General features: G+C 34.7%; 1 protein-coding gene across 3 annotated transcripts in view; it reads left to right on the plus strand.

Moving 5' to 3' along the window:
• Nucleotides 1–17,802, plus strand: part of LOC120432464 (protein Shroom) — a 371,160-nt gene that overhangs the window by 136,951 nt on the left and 216,407 nt on the right. For all 3 annotated transcript variants that reach the window (XM_039597692.2, XM_039597693.2, XM_039597694.2), the window contains exon 3: nt 6,748–6,962. In XM_039597692.2, the coding sequence (XP_039453626.1) occupies nt 6,748–6,962 (215 nt within the window). The remainder of the gene's footprint in view (nt 1–6,747; nt 6,963–17,802) is intronic.

Raw genomic sequence — 17,802 nt, forward strand, 5'->3', positions numbered from 1 at the left:
ACTTTCATGTTCCGGCGTGATTCCCGGGGCATTTTGGGTACAGTCATCTCTTGAAATTTGGTTAGCTAAACAAGTTTCAAGACCTGGCACACAGCTAAAAGATTCTGAGGTGTCCCAAAATCGAGTGACTCCCGTACCCCGTTTGGTTTGGTTGCGATCTTCAGCGTTTTTTTTTTTTTTTTCGGAGAGTCATTACAACAAACTCTTCACCAGACCGCAAAGCGAACCTCACCCGGATGATCGTGTGATGATCATAATCGTTTCGCGTTCGCGGTGGTGACTACTATTTAGTCACCAGACCCACAAAAACGGAACGTCAACAAATCGGGAGGCAGGGAATCTGTGTCGCCCGTGCGGAATCGTGGCCACACGAAAGCCCATAAGCATAACCATTAAGATGTATATATAGTAGGGTTCCAGGGATAAAGAGATCTTCTAGTGCTGTCGTGTGGTCGTAAAAGTTGGAAAAGTGTCGCGCAAGCCCGCGAGGGAGGTTGTGATTGCGAACTGAAAGAGTCCGTGTGGTCTGACCTGATTTTCGGGGTCGTTAGACGAGTACAGGACAAGGGTTTTGCGGTGATGCACACGTGCTCTACTCTTAGAAAGGGATATGACATGAAATGTCAAAAGTTGATGATGCTTAAAGAAGCTTATTCGGTTTATTTATTGAATTTTTTGTACAATATTTACAATTATTGGAAATGATTATTCAAATATTTCAGGCATAAAAACACATGAAACATTTGTCCGACTCCAAATGCAACTAATTGAAAAATTGCGAAGATGCAAAGTTCTATCAAATAAAAATATGATTTTGATACCAAATCCATCATTTACTCGAAGTTGCTACCCGTATGGGACTTAAATGCAAACAATCGGTCTATTTTTTATTTCTTTTTTTTTTTGTTGTAAAGACTCGTTTCCTCATTATTAAAAAATATCAAACAATATCTTCTGGTTTGAATTTTATTTTTTAAATTTTATATTTGAAATTTGCATTTGCAGTTGACAAAACTTGATATCATGTGAATTTTTAAAGTTTGTTTTAAATTCTCAAGCCTGTCCATTGAAATTTTTGCACTGTGCAAATTTTTATGTTTGAGTATTAAAATTTTGTGTGAATTACAGATTCATTTATTATCATTCCTTTGCCCCTTGCCTAGTTTTAAGACAAATCATTTTTATGACTTCTTTTTTCTTTTCAAAATCAAACATAACCTTAAATAACATATCTTCAAAAAATATCATGTATTTGTTACATAACATTTTCATTTTAAAATTTTTTCAATCAAATACCCCAAACTTAGAACTCATTTTTGTTATTTTTATAGTAAACTTTTATTTTATGATAGTTATTATTTAGCAAGTTATTCAGTAATTCCTGAATAACTCACTAATACCAAAGCAATTGGATTAATTTCTGGTTGTTCTACTGCAGGTTATCTTTGGTAATTCTACGATTTTTCTTAGAAACTTTACTTCGATGAAACAATAAAAAGATTATAAAAAAAGTAATCAAAGTTAAACTTTTTTTTAATCTATGTTAGGAATTTCCAACACAGCTTCAAAAACTGTTTATTTTTTATTGCACTTTAAAAAATAACACAGCAATTCAATATTAGTGCGACCATCCCGGGAATTCCCGGCACAAAATTTCCGGGATTTTTCCAAAACCGGGAATTCCAGAATCGCGGTATTTTTTTATAATTTTATAATTTGTCCCGGGAATTCCCGACATTAAAAAAAACAATTTTGGTCTGGAAATTCAGATTTTTTTGTGCAAACAGATGAACAGTTGAATACCCCGTAATTGATAATAATTTTAAAGCATTATAATTTGTATTCGGCATATATCAGCATCAATTTTGTGTATTTGGAAAAACTGTTGAAATTTTAGTTTATCGATCTGCAAAATGCCTAGCGGTTTAAAAAAAGATTGAGATTTCTAGGTATTTTTATGATCTGAAATTAAAAAAAATCAGGTCAAATTATTTTTCATCAAACACTGCCATGTGAGCCAAATCAGAACAAATGAAACGAATTTAGACACCTATTTAACCATTTTTTGCATGCTTTTTTGAATAACTTATGTTAAAACATGAACAGAACAAAACAATTTCACAGAACACCGATTTTTAAATATATTGCTTTAAAATCTCCTTACCTATTCAGACTGTATTGTATGAATTGTATTGTATTCAGGGTGGCCACTCAAGTCGGGAAATCGGGAATGTCGGGAAAAAGTCGGGAATTTGCCAAAATCCGCAAAAAATCGGGAAAAAGTCGGGAATTTATGATTTTTTGTCAAAAAGTCGGGAAAAGTCGGGAATTCTGAGCATACTTGTTTGAAAATTATTTTTTAACTCATAAATAATTTTGTAGTATTTTGTACAATTTTCAAATTGAATTCACTCATTTCTGCTTTAGTAACTTACTTTAAATTTAAGGATCTTTTCACTATTTCAATATATTTGAGTATGGAAAAGCTGTTTAAGACCTTCAAAATCTTTATGAATATTGGAGTTTTGACACTGATTTTCATAATATTTTTTATGAATCAAATGATCGCTATTATTTTTTGTTGTTTTATGAAGAGGTAAATTTAATGAAAAACTAATATAAAAATAAAATTACGATTCTATTTCATTTTGTCACACAATTGAATATTTGAAACAGGATTCGAAATTGAGTTTGGCAATGGTTTTTTTTTTTTTGGTAAATATTTGTAATTGTTTAACTAAATTCATTAAGTATGTTATTTTTTCCAAATGTTGCCCTTGAACTTTTTTTTGTGAGTATGGGTAAATTACCTACTATAGATAAAGCTTGATTTTCAGTTTGCGGAAAACTTAAATATCGAATAAAATCCAAAATTGAAAAACTTTTTTACGTTTTGAAAACATAAAGAAAATATTGAAATTGCAAAAAAAAATAATCCAAGAAATTTTGAGTTATTTTGCTTAAAATAAGTGGGAAAACATAAAATCATATAAAGCTGAATTTTCATTGAAAAAAAACAACAGTTAAATACTGACCACTAGATAAATTAACATTGATTAAAAAATTCAATATCAAAAATTACAAAATTAAAAAGGGAACTTGGCAAAAACATTTTCTTTTATGAATTCCGAAACTTTTTTTTAAATCCTTTGAATGAATAATAACAGCAATTATGTTTTAATCAGTCTTAAACAAAAATATCAGAAACTTTACGTTTGTCAATTTAGAAAATACCATGGAAGTTATAAGTATTTTTGAACTTTCGATTATTTTTTCATAGACTAATTGTTTGTGTTTCTACTCTGAATCATAATAATGAAATTACATTTTGAAGCTTTCTTTATTTGTTGTTTAGTTTCTGTATTTACAAAAAATGCCTACATTTGCATTTTTTTTAAATTCATAGAGATTTTTTTGGTGGTTAATATTGACTTTTCTTATAGAAAGTTTTTTGTTTGAAAAGTCTGGAAAAAAGTCGGGAAAAAATCGGGAATTTGAAAATGGAATTTTAGTGGTCACCCTGATTGTATTGTATTGTATTGTATTGTATTGTATTGTATTGTATTGTATTGTATTGTATTGTATTGTATTGTATTGTATTGTATTGTATTGTATTGTATTGTATTGTATTGTATTGTATTGTATTGTATTGTATTGTATTGTATTGTATTGTATTGTATTGTATTGTATTGTATTGTATTGTATTGTATTGTATTGTATTGTATTGTATTGAATTGTATTGTATTGTATTGTATTGTATTGTATTGTATTGTATTGTATTGTATTGTATTGTATTGTATTGTATTGTATTGTATTGTATGTATGTTTTTTTTCCTAGTTTGCGGTAGTAATTTAAAGATAATTTATAAAATATGTTTTTTGCAAAAGTTTTTTTTGTGAAAATTGAACTTTTCAGCACTAGTATCAATAAATGTTGTAAGCACCTCGTTGTAAAACTTTTTTTTCCAGCACTTGTCGTATTTCTAGATTATTTTTTCAAAACAACCAATGTGCCAAGAGTTTCGTATGTACATAGGACATTTTGAAAAAGTAATCGAGATTTATCCGATAAATGTACGACTCGTGCTGAAAAAATCTTCTTTTTGCCACTTGTTGCATAAACTTTTATTATATAAAACATGAAATTCAAAACTTATCTAAAATTTTACATTGACTGGTGTCATTTTATTTGTTGTCGCCTCTTGTTTTTTAAAATATTTTCAAAGAAATTGTTCAAGTTTTTCTGATCATGTCATATCATAAAGAAATATTTTTATATGAGTTTATTTAATTTGAATCACATTGTAGTTCATTTAAAATCGTAAGCACAGCAAAAAACAACAAAAAACTTATTTTAATTTCATTTAAGCTACTTAAAAACTGTCGTCCTTGTTCAGATCGAAGTGTGAATCTATAACCAATGAATATGATTGAATTTGTATACTAAGTCTTTGATTTTAAGCTTTAAAACATAGCAAATATAATGCTAGCAAAACATTGTAATAGGACCGAAGCCGAAGTGTAAACAAAGAGTCTATCCTGCTCACGTCAGTTGATGTTTACATTAGGAACGAGCAGGATAGACTCTTTGTTTACACTTCGGCTTCGGCCCTATTACAATGTTTTGCTAGTAAACATAGATTTCATGACTGTTTCTAAAATTTAACGGGATTGCAAAAATATTTTTTTACGTTTCCTGGGACAATGCAAACTTTATTTCAAGTTTTTGTTTTCCAATTTATATCTTCAAATTTTCAATAAAATGAAAGGGTTAAACGAAATTGTTGCTTAAAATAAATATTTCCGAAGAAATACTTTTTACAAGCTAATATAAACTACAACTATAAACTAAACATAATGATATGAAAAAGTTTATTTTTGAATTTCAGATAAAATGGGACGCTTTTAATCTTCTTAAAAAGATTTTCAAACCACAGTCAGAAAAAAATGTTTTCATAAATTAATTAAAATTTTGCAAAATTTGTGAATTGTGACAGTAACATAATGTGCGAGTCATTTTGCAATACTGCTTGTTCCAACATTTTGTAATACTCTGAATTTGTAATTTGGTTTCAAGTAGCTCTTATCAATTTCGTATACATTCATGTAGTTTCTGGATGTTCGAAATGATTTTGGAAAATTAAAAGTAATCCGTAAAATACTTCCAATTATCCTGGTAATTCCATTCGGAATGGTCAGTTGAAGATTTGGTTTTACAAGATTAAAAAATCGAATAAAATACTAAGGGAATAGACAAATATATCTAAAGTACCTTAAATAGTAGCTTAAATTAATTGTGAAAAAAATTGTAAAAAGTTTATAAATATTAATATTTTAAGCGTCATAAATTTTTCAATGCAATCGAGTTCGAATCGGAACACATTCTGCACACGCACAATTTTCTACTAAGAACACATAAAATTTGAATTTAGATAACAAGTTTTAGGTATTATTGATACAGATTTCTAAGATTTGTTCAGCTTTTTTCAGCAACATAAATATATTTCAGATTTTTTATATGTACTGCAATAAAAATTTATTTACGATTTATCATTATGTTTTGAGAATGTTTCAGATAATCAAAAAAATAAATTAATATTTTTTTTTTGTGAAAAGTTACTAAGGTTAATTCAACATTCAATACATCAAATTTTTATCCGAAGGTTTCTTTGGAACACCGGATATTCGAATCACAAAAAATACATTCTTACATTCTGCGACCCCATTTTGTCAAATTTGAGTGGTTAGCCATTACAATGCATATTACATCTCAGCCATTTTGGCCACTATATTGCATTCAAAATTTCCAAATCAAGCATTGATGGGGTCATATTTGACGGTTTAACAATATTTCAAAATTAAATTGGAATTATATCAATTTCACCCCAGTTTACAGTAAATGATATGAACTCTAAATTAACCCTAACATATTAATACATGTTTTTTTGTGTTCTATATTGTGCTGATTGTTTTGATTATTGTTTTTTTTTTCTTAAAACTCATTTGTATTAGAAATGAATGGTTAATATTTTTTTCTCGTTTTAGTTGTGTTTATAAATCCTGCTTAAAAATCCTTTTAAGTCATTGTTTCAAACAAGATGACTCACAACCGCAATCTCCCATCCATATCAGCTATCTCCCTCGGAAGATCTGTTCGCTTCGCTCCGGTCAATTTGGTGGTTGTCGAAAATTGAAAACATAAATTTACAAACCCTCACCACCCGTGACAGTTCACACAAAAGCTCGTTCGACTGCGGCGGCGGCGGAAAAATATTTGCTTACAACCATTGAATTTAAGCAAAATCGACAATATCTGGTCGCGACGATCGCGACGACCAACAAGCAAAAAAAATCATCCGATAAATAAGGAAGGTAAATTATGAATGAATGCCCCTCGTGTCTGTTGTTATCGCACGGATCGAGTACCCCCCTCTCGACGGTACCAATCAAAGTGTTAAGTGTGGCACAAACAATAAATATTGGTGTTAATAATAATGGATCCAATTCCGTGGTATGCGCGCCGTATTGGTCATATATGGCGGGCCATTATTGAGGGGGGTGCGAAGTGAATGGTCCCAGCTGTGGCCATTATAAATTATATTTTATATTTTATTGATAAAATAGTTTGAATAATGGTTGTTCAAGGAGATCACAAACAGCAATAAAACTTGCTATTAGCCCCTTGTTAATTCTATTCTTATTGTTGAACAAACTAAAGCAAAACTTCTATTTGTGTCTCTCTTCCAGATTGCGTCAGGACAGTGAACTGCTGCTGTCCCGGTCGTCGCACAACTGGTCCCAGCAGGACCTGCAGCTGCAGCTGTCCGCGTCGAGCAACAGCATCGCGGACAACAACAGCTCCGAGAGTACGTCCTCGACGGAGACGCTCAAGTGGCTCGGTTCGATGAGTGACGTGTCGGAGGCGAGCCACGCGACCAGCATGTCTGCGCTGTCGAGTGCAGGTGAGTTTCAGTTTGATTACAATTATAGTTTCCAGAAGCTATGAGTAATTTCAAAAATTTTCAAATTTTGGTTCTCTGGTCAAATATTTATTGAAATTATAAAATTGAAAAATTTAAATCGAAAATTGTAGCGTGAGAACAGCACAATTTTTAGGCATGATCGATAAACCCCAATCTTGTTATATCGCAAGCACAATCAAAAACTCCTTAAAATTTTGAATTATGCCCTGCGTTGTAATAAGTGCTAATTGACACAAGCCATTCGATCTCCACCAACCCACGCACCCGCTCTCCCAAGTGTGGTCCACTTCCACTTTTGCACACCCGTCAACAACTCCACTCGTCGCGCGCGTTTGAAAAAAGGAGGGTGGGACAGTTCAAGGCAACAAGACCGCGCGGAAAAACGGGACCACACACGCGGTCATTGGCGCCGAAGACCCCGCGTCGATTCGATTCGAGCGCTCCAATCAGTTGAAGGTTTTCTTCGCCGGCCTGCAAAACGCAGCAGGCCACCACCGAAGACGCGGTTGAAGTCTCTGCGCGTTGCGTTGCGGGCATGGCTAGCTGAGATAAATTTGCATTAACAGCTCAATTCATTTTCCTCTGGGCTCTCCGTGGATTGGATTGTTCAACACTCTTCACTCATTTAGCACACTTCTCAGCGAGTCTTGTTGGCGAGGTTTGACTAGACTTTCACTGTTGAAAAAAGTGTAAATTTGTGTAAAACACGATTGTCTGAACAAAAAGCACAGCTTTTTCACTGTGCCGATCTCAAGCAACTTGAACATTTCAAAGGTTTCCTGCTTGTTTTCTCCACTTTTGGGGGCGACGCGTTCAAGTCGTTCGCTGGAAATGGGCTTTGTTCATTACAACTTTTATGTTTAATAGGGTAGGGTAGTCATCAATAAGACACTTTTGGTTTTCAACTTTCAACGATTTTTGTATTTTTTTCATCAGCATGTTTTAATGAGCTTTTTGTTGCATTTTCTTTCTTTTAATGTGTTCTAACATTGATCAAAATATCAGATCGATCCGACCTCTACAGCCAGAGCTATCCAACTGTCTCATTGTAGACGCACTTGGCAGGAACAATGAGACAGGTGGGGAACAATGAGACACTCTACGAAAATCAATACTTTTCTAGTAAAACATCATGTTTTTGTATTGTTCCATTGCAGGTGACTTACCTTGAACATTTTAAAGCAATTTTGCCAACTTGAAACTTTAATTAACAAAAGTTATACTAAAAAGTAAAAAAATTTAGTAAAATCCATTTATTTATACCAAATAACTTTATATTTTTGGCTAAATGAAGTCAAACCTCAATAAATATGCCAAAAATCACTTCCAATTCATATTTTGAAAGATTTCCCTAGATTTTGAAAAGTTTAATGAAGAAAAATCAAAGTGTCTCATTGTTACCCATGGGCTGAAAAGAGTGGGGAACAATGAGACAGCCCTGGATTCTGGGTATATTCATAATTTTGGTCAAATCTAATGAAAGGCCATTGTAGCCCAACTCATGCCCTATGAAATGACGAAAGAAATTTGGATAAATATTAGTTTTTGTGTTATTGGCAGCCTATGAGCGAAAATGTAATTTTCAGTCATAATTTACTTTTACACCCCAAAATCAAACATTTATGAATAACTTTGCAAGGGAGCGTCCACAACCAACGCCACTATTATGGCAGAAGTGTATCCAGTAGACACACCTTTCCTCAAATTATGAGCCTGATTGGTTGAAACTACGACTTGTGAGAGCCATTTTATCATTGTTCCCCGTGTCTCATTGATGACTACTCTACCCTACTTCCCGAGCGTTATTGTACCTCGGTTCGTCGGTTATTGTTCGAGCAAGTGGAAATAGTCTTGTTTCGTTTTGATGGTCGCGTTCTTATTGCGATCTCTCAGGGAGAATGGGCGGGGAACCTTTGACCTGTGGATACTATGGGAAACGAGGTTTCTTTGAAACTGGTGATTGGCACTAGTCACAAATAGTTGATTTTTCCTTTTTCAGATGGCATAAGACAATATTCGCAAAGTAATGGGATAAGTTTATTTGTACAGTAAAAAATAATGTAAATTTGGAAACTGTAATTTTGGACGGTTGAATATTACCTCTTTTATGATGTAATTTTACCTCAATTTAGACTGAAAAAGTGGCATTTAATTAGAAAAGTGGTAAAATTATACATTTCCAGAGGTGATTTTTTTTTCTGACATAAAAGATGTACCTTTTCCCAGATGTTATATTACTAAGATCTTTTTCTGTGTGTTTAGTGAAAATATGTTATCAATTTTATGAAATAGAAAAACATATTTTTTGTTTACTTTAATTGTCTGAGGTTTCAGAAAGTCTTATAAAATTTCCAAGATTTCAAAAAATGAATTGATATGGAACAATCGTCTGAATTTAAAAGTACTCTATGTTTAGTTAAAATTATTTCATTGAATTGAAATATTTTACTAACATATTCAATTCAATGAAATTTAATTCCCAAATTACGTACGGCCGTGAACATACTCATTAAATTTAACATTGTCTAACTCTTAAAAAATAACCTCCGTATTCGACAGTCAAAAACCTGTTGTTCATACAAAAATTATTAGTGAAATCATTTCAGTGAATTTCCGTATTTTAAGTGTTTGTCTTATGTGATTTTTTTTCGAGGGTTCTGATTATGTTGAAATTGTGAAAAAGCCGCCTTACAAGAATACAGTGCAAAATTTAAAGGTGTTCAGATTTTGGTTTCAAAAAATCGTTCAATTATGAGAAAAAATAATCATTAGCCAATGGAAGTGCACACATTTCCCTTATTTTTGATCTAGAGGAATATCAGTTGGAAGTTTTTGCAAAAATAAATAAAAGTTTGAAAAATACTTATTTTAAACAAATAATATTGCTGCAAATATTTTTTTAAGTTTATGTCAAGCGACTCTGGCCAAAGTCAGAGAATGAAAAAAGTGTTTAAAATGCATTTTACACCAGTCAAGTTCACAGCTAAAAATGTAGTAATCTAGCTACGTGTAAAAGTGCTGGGTGTAAAATAAATATTGCATTATTTTATGCATTTTTATGTAATTTTACGTCCTGAAATATGCAGCCCAACAGTATGAGAAACCTACTTGACCGAAATGCCAAGCCCATAAATGCGTTTATCCATACAGCTTTTCATCGGTCTGACGGTCGAGTGGGCTAAGGCGCCAGTCCTTTTGATGGTGCTGGGTTTGAATCCCGTCGGTTGCAACTTTTTTTTGTGTATGCAAAAAATTGTACATGCAGTGTGTAATATTAAGTGTTTATTTTGACGAAGGAGAAGTGCATGATTTTGCATGTGATTTTACCATCGGATTTTTTGCTGTGTTGTTCTGAAAAATTGGTTTTCAAAATATCAAGGAGAAATATACCCTTTCTCGGTCCATTTCTATTATCGGCTTATCAGAACTTTGATCATTAATTACAGCTTTGATAAAGTGTTTTAGACTATATCAAAGTGATAAAAATCTCAAATGAAAGTGAGCAAGCAATTCTCTTTTGTTGATGTATCTGAAAATCGTCGCCGTCGTGCTAACTTGTCGTCCGTGCATTTTGGGCCAAATTGAGCTAAGAACGCCATTTTGTGCAGCTCACAATGCCTCACCTTTTGACCTTCACAGATCTCCAAAATTCGATTTCAATCCTGAGATATTCAACGAAATCCGAAAAAACTCCGAGTAGTTTCAATCTTGTCGTGCTATCTTGTCACTCCCTGAAAAATGATGTAAGTGCGACAACTGGCCAAAGGGATATCAGGTCAGAACGCATTTGACGCACGTACAAGCTAGACTACCGTAAACATTATAACTCGGGACTCCAGCAACAACAAGCAACTTTGGGACAATACACAGAATGGTCAGCCTAACAAAACGTGTTTGTTATTGTTAACATTGCGTGCTTTTAATTTTGTTTATTCAAGGTCAAATATTAAAACGCGTTTTTCTTGGAACGTTGGAACGGCGGGTGCGACCAGATAGCACGACCACGTCGAAATGTTGTTTAAATAAATACAAACTACTAAAGTGACGAGAATAGGTAAAAATAATCTAAGTGTGATGAAAATGGGTATATTTACCCTAAGTATAGACAATCCGGGACCGTGGTGTAGGGATAAGCGTGGTTGCCTCTCACCCAGTCGGCTTGGGTTCGATCCCAGACGGTCCCGGTGGCATTTTTCGAGACGAGATTTGCCTGACCGGATGGGGAATTAAATGTTGGCCGCGGTTTAACCTAAATGGTTAGGTCGATAGCTCAGTCCAGGTGTAGGAGTTGTCTCCTTGGATCCAGCCTCGGTGGAGTCGCTGATAGGCAGCTGGACTCACAATCCAAAGGTCGTCAGTTCGAATCCCGGGGTGGATGAAGGCTAAGGTGTAAAAAGAGGGTTTGCAATTGCCTCAACAATCAAGCCTTCGGACACCTAGTTTCGATAGGAATCTCGCAATCGAAAACGCCGAGGCAATGCTGTAGAGCGAATAATTTGATTTTTTTTTATAGACAATTTGTTTTGAGGAATAAATAACTTTCTTGTTTTTGAAATTCATGTTTTATTAAACTTCTAGATATTTTTCAACAAGCCCAAATATGCTGAAGTGCATTCCTATTTGATTCCAGTTTATTTATTTTTTCAATAAAATTTTAAGTTGTAAAAAGAAATATTCCCCTCCCCCCTCACACGAAATCAAAAAAAAAATGCCCCAACCCCTCTTCGATTTGCGTGAAACTTTGTCTTAAAGGCTAATTTTGTCCATGCTTACAAATCCGGGGTCCATTTTTCCATTTTTCCAAATTTTGAGTACGCCATAAAAAAGTGCGTCCAATTTTAAATAAAAGTTCATTGGACACCAAATTTCCAAATCATCACCAAATCATTTAAAGATGGAAGGGGTCGCACCGCCCCTCCGTCACGAGATATCGAAAAATTGTCGTCGGATTTGTGATCAGGGTCCAAAATTACCCTACAGGACAAATTTTCACGCAAATCGAATGCTGTGCGAGTTGGTACAGAGTTACTCATTTGATTTTATTGTTGAATTCAGACGAATTATAGTGAACCGTTTTTTCAACCACCAATCGCTACTGAATACTCTCTCTCTTTGCTCTACCTCTCAATCCAATCAGGTAGTACAGCGAATGGCTCAGAGAGGCCAATTGCGCTCGGTCGCTCAAAACTGATTCGAAATAGTCTACGATCGGCTTTGTTTGATTATTCATTGAACTGCTTAAAATCAATGTTCTCAAAAATTATTTGCAATTTTATTGATAACACAACATCAAAGACACATTTGACAGCAATTTCCGCCATGCCAAATACTAATTGACGGCAAATTGGTCAAAAGAGCGACGCGCTGGTATTTTGTTAGATTCTCTCCTCTCTGAACAAATCCGTTTGTGACTCGGGTTGGCGGACGGAGTAGGCTAAGAAATTGACGAAGTATTCGTATCGCTGTGTGAAGCGATTGACCAAGACGCTGGCAGCTAGCGAGTTGTGTTCGTTCGCGAATGGTTGCGCGCTCCGGTCGACAAAGATTCGTTCGGTGATGAGTGGGTGATATTTGATCTTTGAGCCGAAAATAAGGACCCTTGTTTATGACCATTTTTTTATTTTGTTGTCAAAAAAGTTGAACAAGGAAGTTTGACAATTAATCATCTGATAATTTTGCTGAATATTACAAAACTGCGTTTCCATTTGAAAGAATTAACATTCTTTCTAAAGGTACATCAGAGTAGGAATAACTCAATATGATCGTAAACCCGTCGCAAGGATCATGTCGAACAACGATTCAAATCCTCATATTCCAGCGAGCTCGTGAGCTTCCCTCGATAATTGCGAATCTAATCAGCCGGAATTCATCCCGCACTGCGCGCGTGTGTCCATAACTTTTAACGGCCCCGCAGAACACATCTTCGCTGTCCGTCTCTGTTTTACTGCCCTTTGTTGGGTGGTGATGTCTTCTCCGGGGAAACATCCTAGAACGGGCCATTTTCCAATTCTAGAGATAATCTCATCTTTCCTGCCACGAGATGACAGCAAGGGGCCTGTCCACCAACAAATCACCATTTTGCAAAAATGCGATCGAAAGTATCGATACCGCGTGTCCAGAACGCCTCCCTTTCTTCGTGGCAGATGTTGGCGTGTTCTTGGCGAATAGATTCCTCGCCGTCGATACGCCCGGGCCAGACGTAAAACATTATTGATGAGGTGCAATAAAATCTGTAATTATGGTGTCTCGTGCGATCAGCATCAACGGCAGCGTAGCGTTGAAGAAGTGAGGTGTTGCTGGTCAGTGACATCCCCCTCCGAGAGGAGTAGAACTTGAGCGGGCTCGTTCAGGTGAAAGAGACGAAACCGAACGAGACACACGCATGACATCCGGAGTTAAATCATCGCACTTAAATCATAAAAAAAAAACAGAATCGATCGCGCTCGGCTATGCAAACTTCCTCCTGATCAGATGGGACGTTGGGGAGAGGAGAAAAATAAATATTTTTATACATTTATTAGTGATTTGCATGAAAATAGTTCTCGTCTGCAGCGGCGAAGAACATCACTTAGGGTGTAGAGATTGGTCGGTGAATTGGATTGCTCCCACATCGGCTGCCAGTCCAGACTAGGGAGTTCAAGGTATTTCGCGGAAGGTGGCTATGAGAAATGGCCAAGTTGGTGTGAATGAACTACTGTCTGGCTTTCGAGCCAATCCGACAGGGAACATGAGTTGTGGACGTGTAAATTGTGATTGTTTAACAAGGTGGAAGGCAGACGTAACGAGATTTGACTGTTTGAAAGTCCTTCGTTGCCTTACTGTTATGGTTTCTGATCAATGCCATAACCGAAAGGAAAAATTCAAAACACCCAAGTAGCAATCCAAATGCTCCTAAGTTTTATCAGTTTTTATAAAACATTTGAAAAAAGCCTCTTGCTTTTATAAAAGCGTTTATCAAGTCTTTTTGGGCTTAGCAGAATACTGTTCTAGAAATATCTTGAAAAAATCTTGAAAAGTTCTCGAAGATCATGGAGCAAAGTTTTATTGATCTCTTTTTTATTTACTTACAGTTATCTTGAAGAAGATATTCCCAGAACAAATTGACTTCACCAAATCAGTATTAAACCCAAGGTGTTTAGGGAAAGCTTTATTCGAAATCTTTTTGACTTGACTTTTCAATTGTCAAACTCAGTCTACATTTAGCAGCGAGAAGATCGGACGTTTCCAAAGTGCCGGGAAAACTCTTTTATTATTTATTTATTAAGCAAAAAGATCAAACTGCTTTCGTAATTGTTATGTGAGTTAGTGATAAAATTGTGCCAAATTTAGATTCGTGTGGTGGTAAAACTTGTTAGTGTTGTCCTTCTTTCTGAGCTTCCGGCATTGAAAATTGGAAGACGGTTCCGAATCATCAAATGAAGAAAAGTGACAAGTATTCTTTTCTGTTAATAAATAAAAACGGTGAACTGAACGTAATCCTAGTTTTATTCAAATTTGACGAAAACTCGCTATTCGTAATTCACGAAAATGACGAAAATGTGCCAACACATGTTTTTTTGGATCTACCTCCAGTGGGCTAAAACTTGCATGCGCTACGGTCGCAGTATTGTGTATTTTACTCTGGGTTAAAACTATATCAAAGCTCACTTCAGTCTAGAACCCCTTGCTTAATCTTAATCAAGAGCTTTTCAAGAAACGTTATTCTTGATCGAGAGCGTCTCCAGAAAAGATGTTTTTCTAATAGCTTTAAGTAAGAACAAACAGATTCAAAGAATCTCGCCATGTTTTAATGAAAAAATAGCGACCTAGATGGACGCCATGATGGTGTTTACAGCTGAACAAGAAAAGTTTGCTTCAATTTCATGAAAAATTAGAGTTATTTTGATATAATAATGTATTCGGTGTCTATTTTTGTGAGGTATCTCAAGAAATTGATAGGTGAAATTTTAATGGCATGGATTTTCTCGATATGATTGGATCGATAATCAAACACTTATTTATATTATTATTATATTCTTGTCACTGAATAAAGTTAACCATTTGTTGTTTAAAGTTTCAAAGAATAGTTGGATTTGATGAAATAAATCTTGCACCCATATTTTTGGTAAAATCTAATTTATCCTAACCGAGAATGAACAAGTTTAAAATATGTTTTATTGCGGCTACCAAGAGATTTTCAATAAAGCCATAAATTTAATTAGCTTTAGAATAAGTTCTATTAGATCTCTTGAGAGTATCTGGTGAGTCCGTTAAAAATCAACAGCAATACTGTTTGGCTCTAGAACTCTCCTGAAATACGATCTTGACAACCTCCTAAAATAGTCCATTTTACACTTAATGCTGCTTTAACTCTTCTTTATTGCTGCTTTCAGGATAAAGCGGTTTTTTGCTCGAATCTTTCCAGAGACTCTTAAAATATACTTCCAGAGTGAATTAAAACGTAAATTGTTACTTGGGCAGACTTCCAAAAAAGCGATGAACCTCAAGCGTTGAAATCTCTTCCGAAACATCGCGCGCATTTTCCGCGCCAATTCTCCAAGATGACAACATCGGTCCCTTCGGGCATCACATCAGACGCGCGTCACATTCCAGCCATGAAATCGAAAACTCTCGCTTTCAACTCCAAACCAGAATCCGCGGGGTCCATAAATAAAGGGAGGGGGAACCCTCTTGTCGCCGTCGCCATAGATTTTCCACACGCGAAAAAACTTGCAAGAGATTCGATCCAGTTTTTTTCCCCGCCTCACTTCACTCTCTGTCGATTGCCCCGGAGAACAATGAATCAATCACGTGGCCAACGACAACCGCGAGATGGCCCCGGCCACGCGAATTTAATGGCAGGGGCCAACAAGAGGTCCCAATTTGCATATCTATACTCGGGTCCGGCCCCAGAACAACAAGCGGGGCTTGATCAATATTCAGGCCCTTGAGGGGATGACAACTCGTGTGCCAAGAATTTCGGACAGTGTGGAAATTTCAGTTAGGCCCCCACAAATCAACCACAGTAAAAAGGGTTAGATAACTCTTAAAAAGTTGAGGAGGGGGGAGGGGAGCCAGCAATAAATCTACGTGGTCAGTTTACAATGTGATCGCTGCAAAAGTGGTTAGCTTTTTTTTGTTTCATCGATTGGACTTTGTTTTGATACAGTTTCTATTAGCGCGAGCCGAGTCCATTTCCTAAAGGCCTTTACAGCAGCTCAGCTCAAGTATGACTAATCTGCTGGAAATTGGACGCTGGTCACGTACAATGGGAATTTGCCCTGTCAGTGTGGTGTAATCTCTGGTAGATTATGCTAGCCAGGCAGAGGGTCAGACTGGCGGGTCAAGGTTGGACAACGACTTGGCGAGGTTCGTGAACTTAACGTGGAATACCTCTTTGAAAAAAAAAAACAATAATTTTTAACACATAACCCAATCAAAATGTTGTTTCATTACTCGAAAAAGTTTTTTCTTGTGGATTTTTTAGGTCAATTTCAAATCTGCTTCCAAAATTGCTTCCTTTCTAGGTGCTAATATCTGGAATGTATATATATAATGTATATGTAATGTTTTAAAGCCTATAATCTTCATTAAAAATGTCAACTATCAGGACAGATTCGGAGAAATTATTAGGGAAATATTGCCGGTTTTCATAGTAACTTGCAAGCAAATTTTATACATTTATTTCGCAACAATCGTTGTTTAAAAAAAATGCTCATTTTTCGTGCCTAGAAGCAAATCGTGTAACAGGCCAGCTTTTTATGGATCTAAGTTAATTTTCCCGATACTCAAAGAGAACCGAGATATTCAAGATGGTGACCAATATGGCGGACGATTGAAAAAAAACAACATAAATTATTTCTATATTCAACCAAACACCTCTTTTTTTACAAATTTGCGGTCACTGAACTTGAAAAAACAAAAAAAAATAATTTTGAGCCAAACTTAAAAATAAAATAAATCAAAAAGCATCACAAAATACTTTATATATTATTGCAATTATTCTACTACTCAAATTTTGAAAAATATTAAAAAATTAAAAAATCCTTTTTTTCTGAGATTTTTTTTTTGTTATCTCAAAATTGAATACTTACAAACAGTCTAAGGGTGCCATTTTTATTGAATAAAAAAAAATAAAATATCGTTATACAATTTTACAAGCATTTGTACAAATTTATTATATTAAAATTTTTTTTTTTAAATGGTTATTACTTATCCCATTTTTTGGGCAATTTTTGAAAAGGCAAAGTGACCATCCATAAACCACGTAGTACATTATCCGAAGGTTTACATGGGACTTCGGATAATCGAATCACGACCGATTTTTTTTCGAATTGTTTAATTTTTTTACTTTTTACAGCAAGTTCGAGTTCTGCGATCAAATTTTAGTAAAATTTGAATATATGATTGCCTTTTAGATTAAAAATGCATTTTTTCAATATGTTATTACCTCCATTTTGGCCGCCATCTTGGATTTTAAGATTATAAATCATTTTGAGTAGTTTATGGGTTATACTTAAGCTCGACCATCAAAAATAAGACAGCGATTTTTTTTCGTGATTCGATTATCCGAAGACTCAATTACTCTAAAAACAATTATATTATTTCCAAAAATCAGATTTTTTGAAGGATTTTTTTTACATTGAAAATCGGGTCAATTACATTCCTCTAACCATCCCACATCTAGTTTGAAGGTTATTTTTGCATTTTTTTTTCTTTTCTGTCCAACTCGTTCTTTTTAGTACCAGTAAACTCTCTCCTCATCTAAGTTCAGGATAACAACTGCACCAATGTATTTGCATTTTTTGTTTTGCATGAAATTTCATTTTTTCAAAAATCA

The sequence above is a fragment of the Culex pipiens genome, chromosome 2 (genome assembly GCF_016801865.2).
Source record: "Culex pipiens pallens isolate TS chromosome 2, TS_CPP_V2, whole genome shotgun sequence".
Classification (NCBI taxonomy): domain Eukaryota; kingdom Metazoa; phylum Arthropoda; class Insecta; order Diptera; family Culicidae; genus Culex; species Culex pipiens.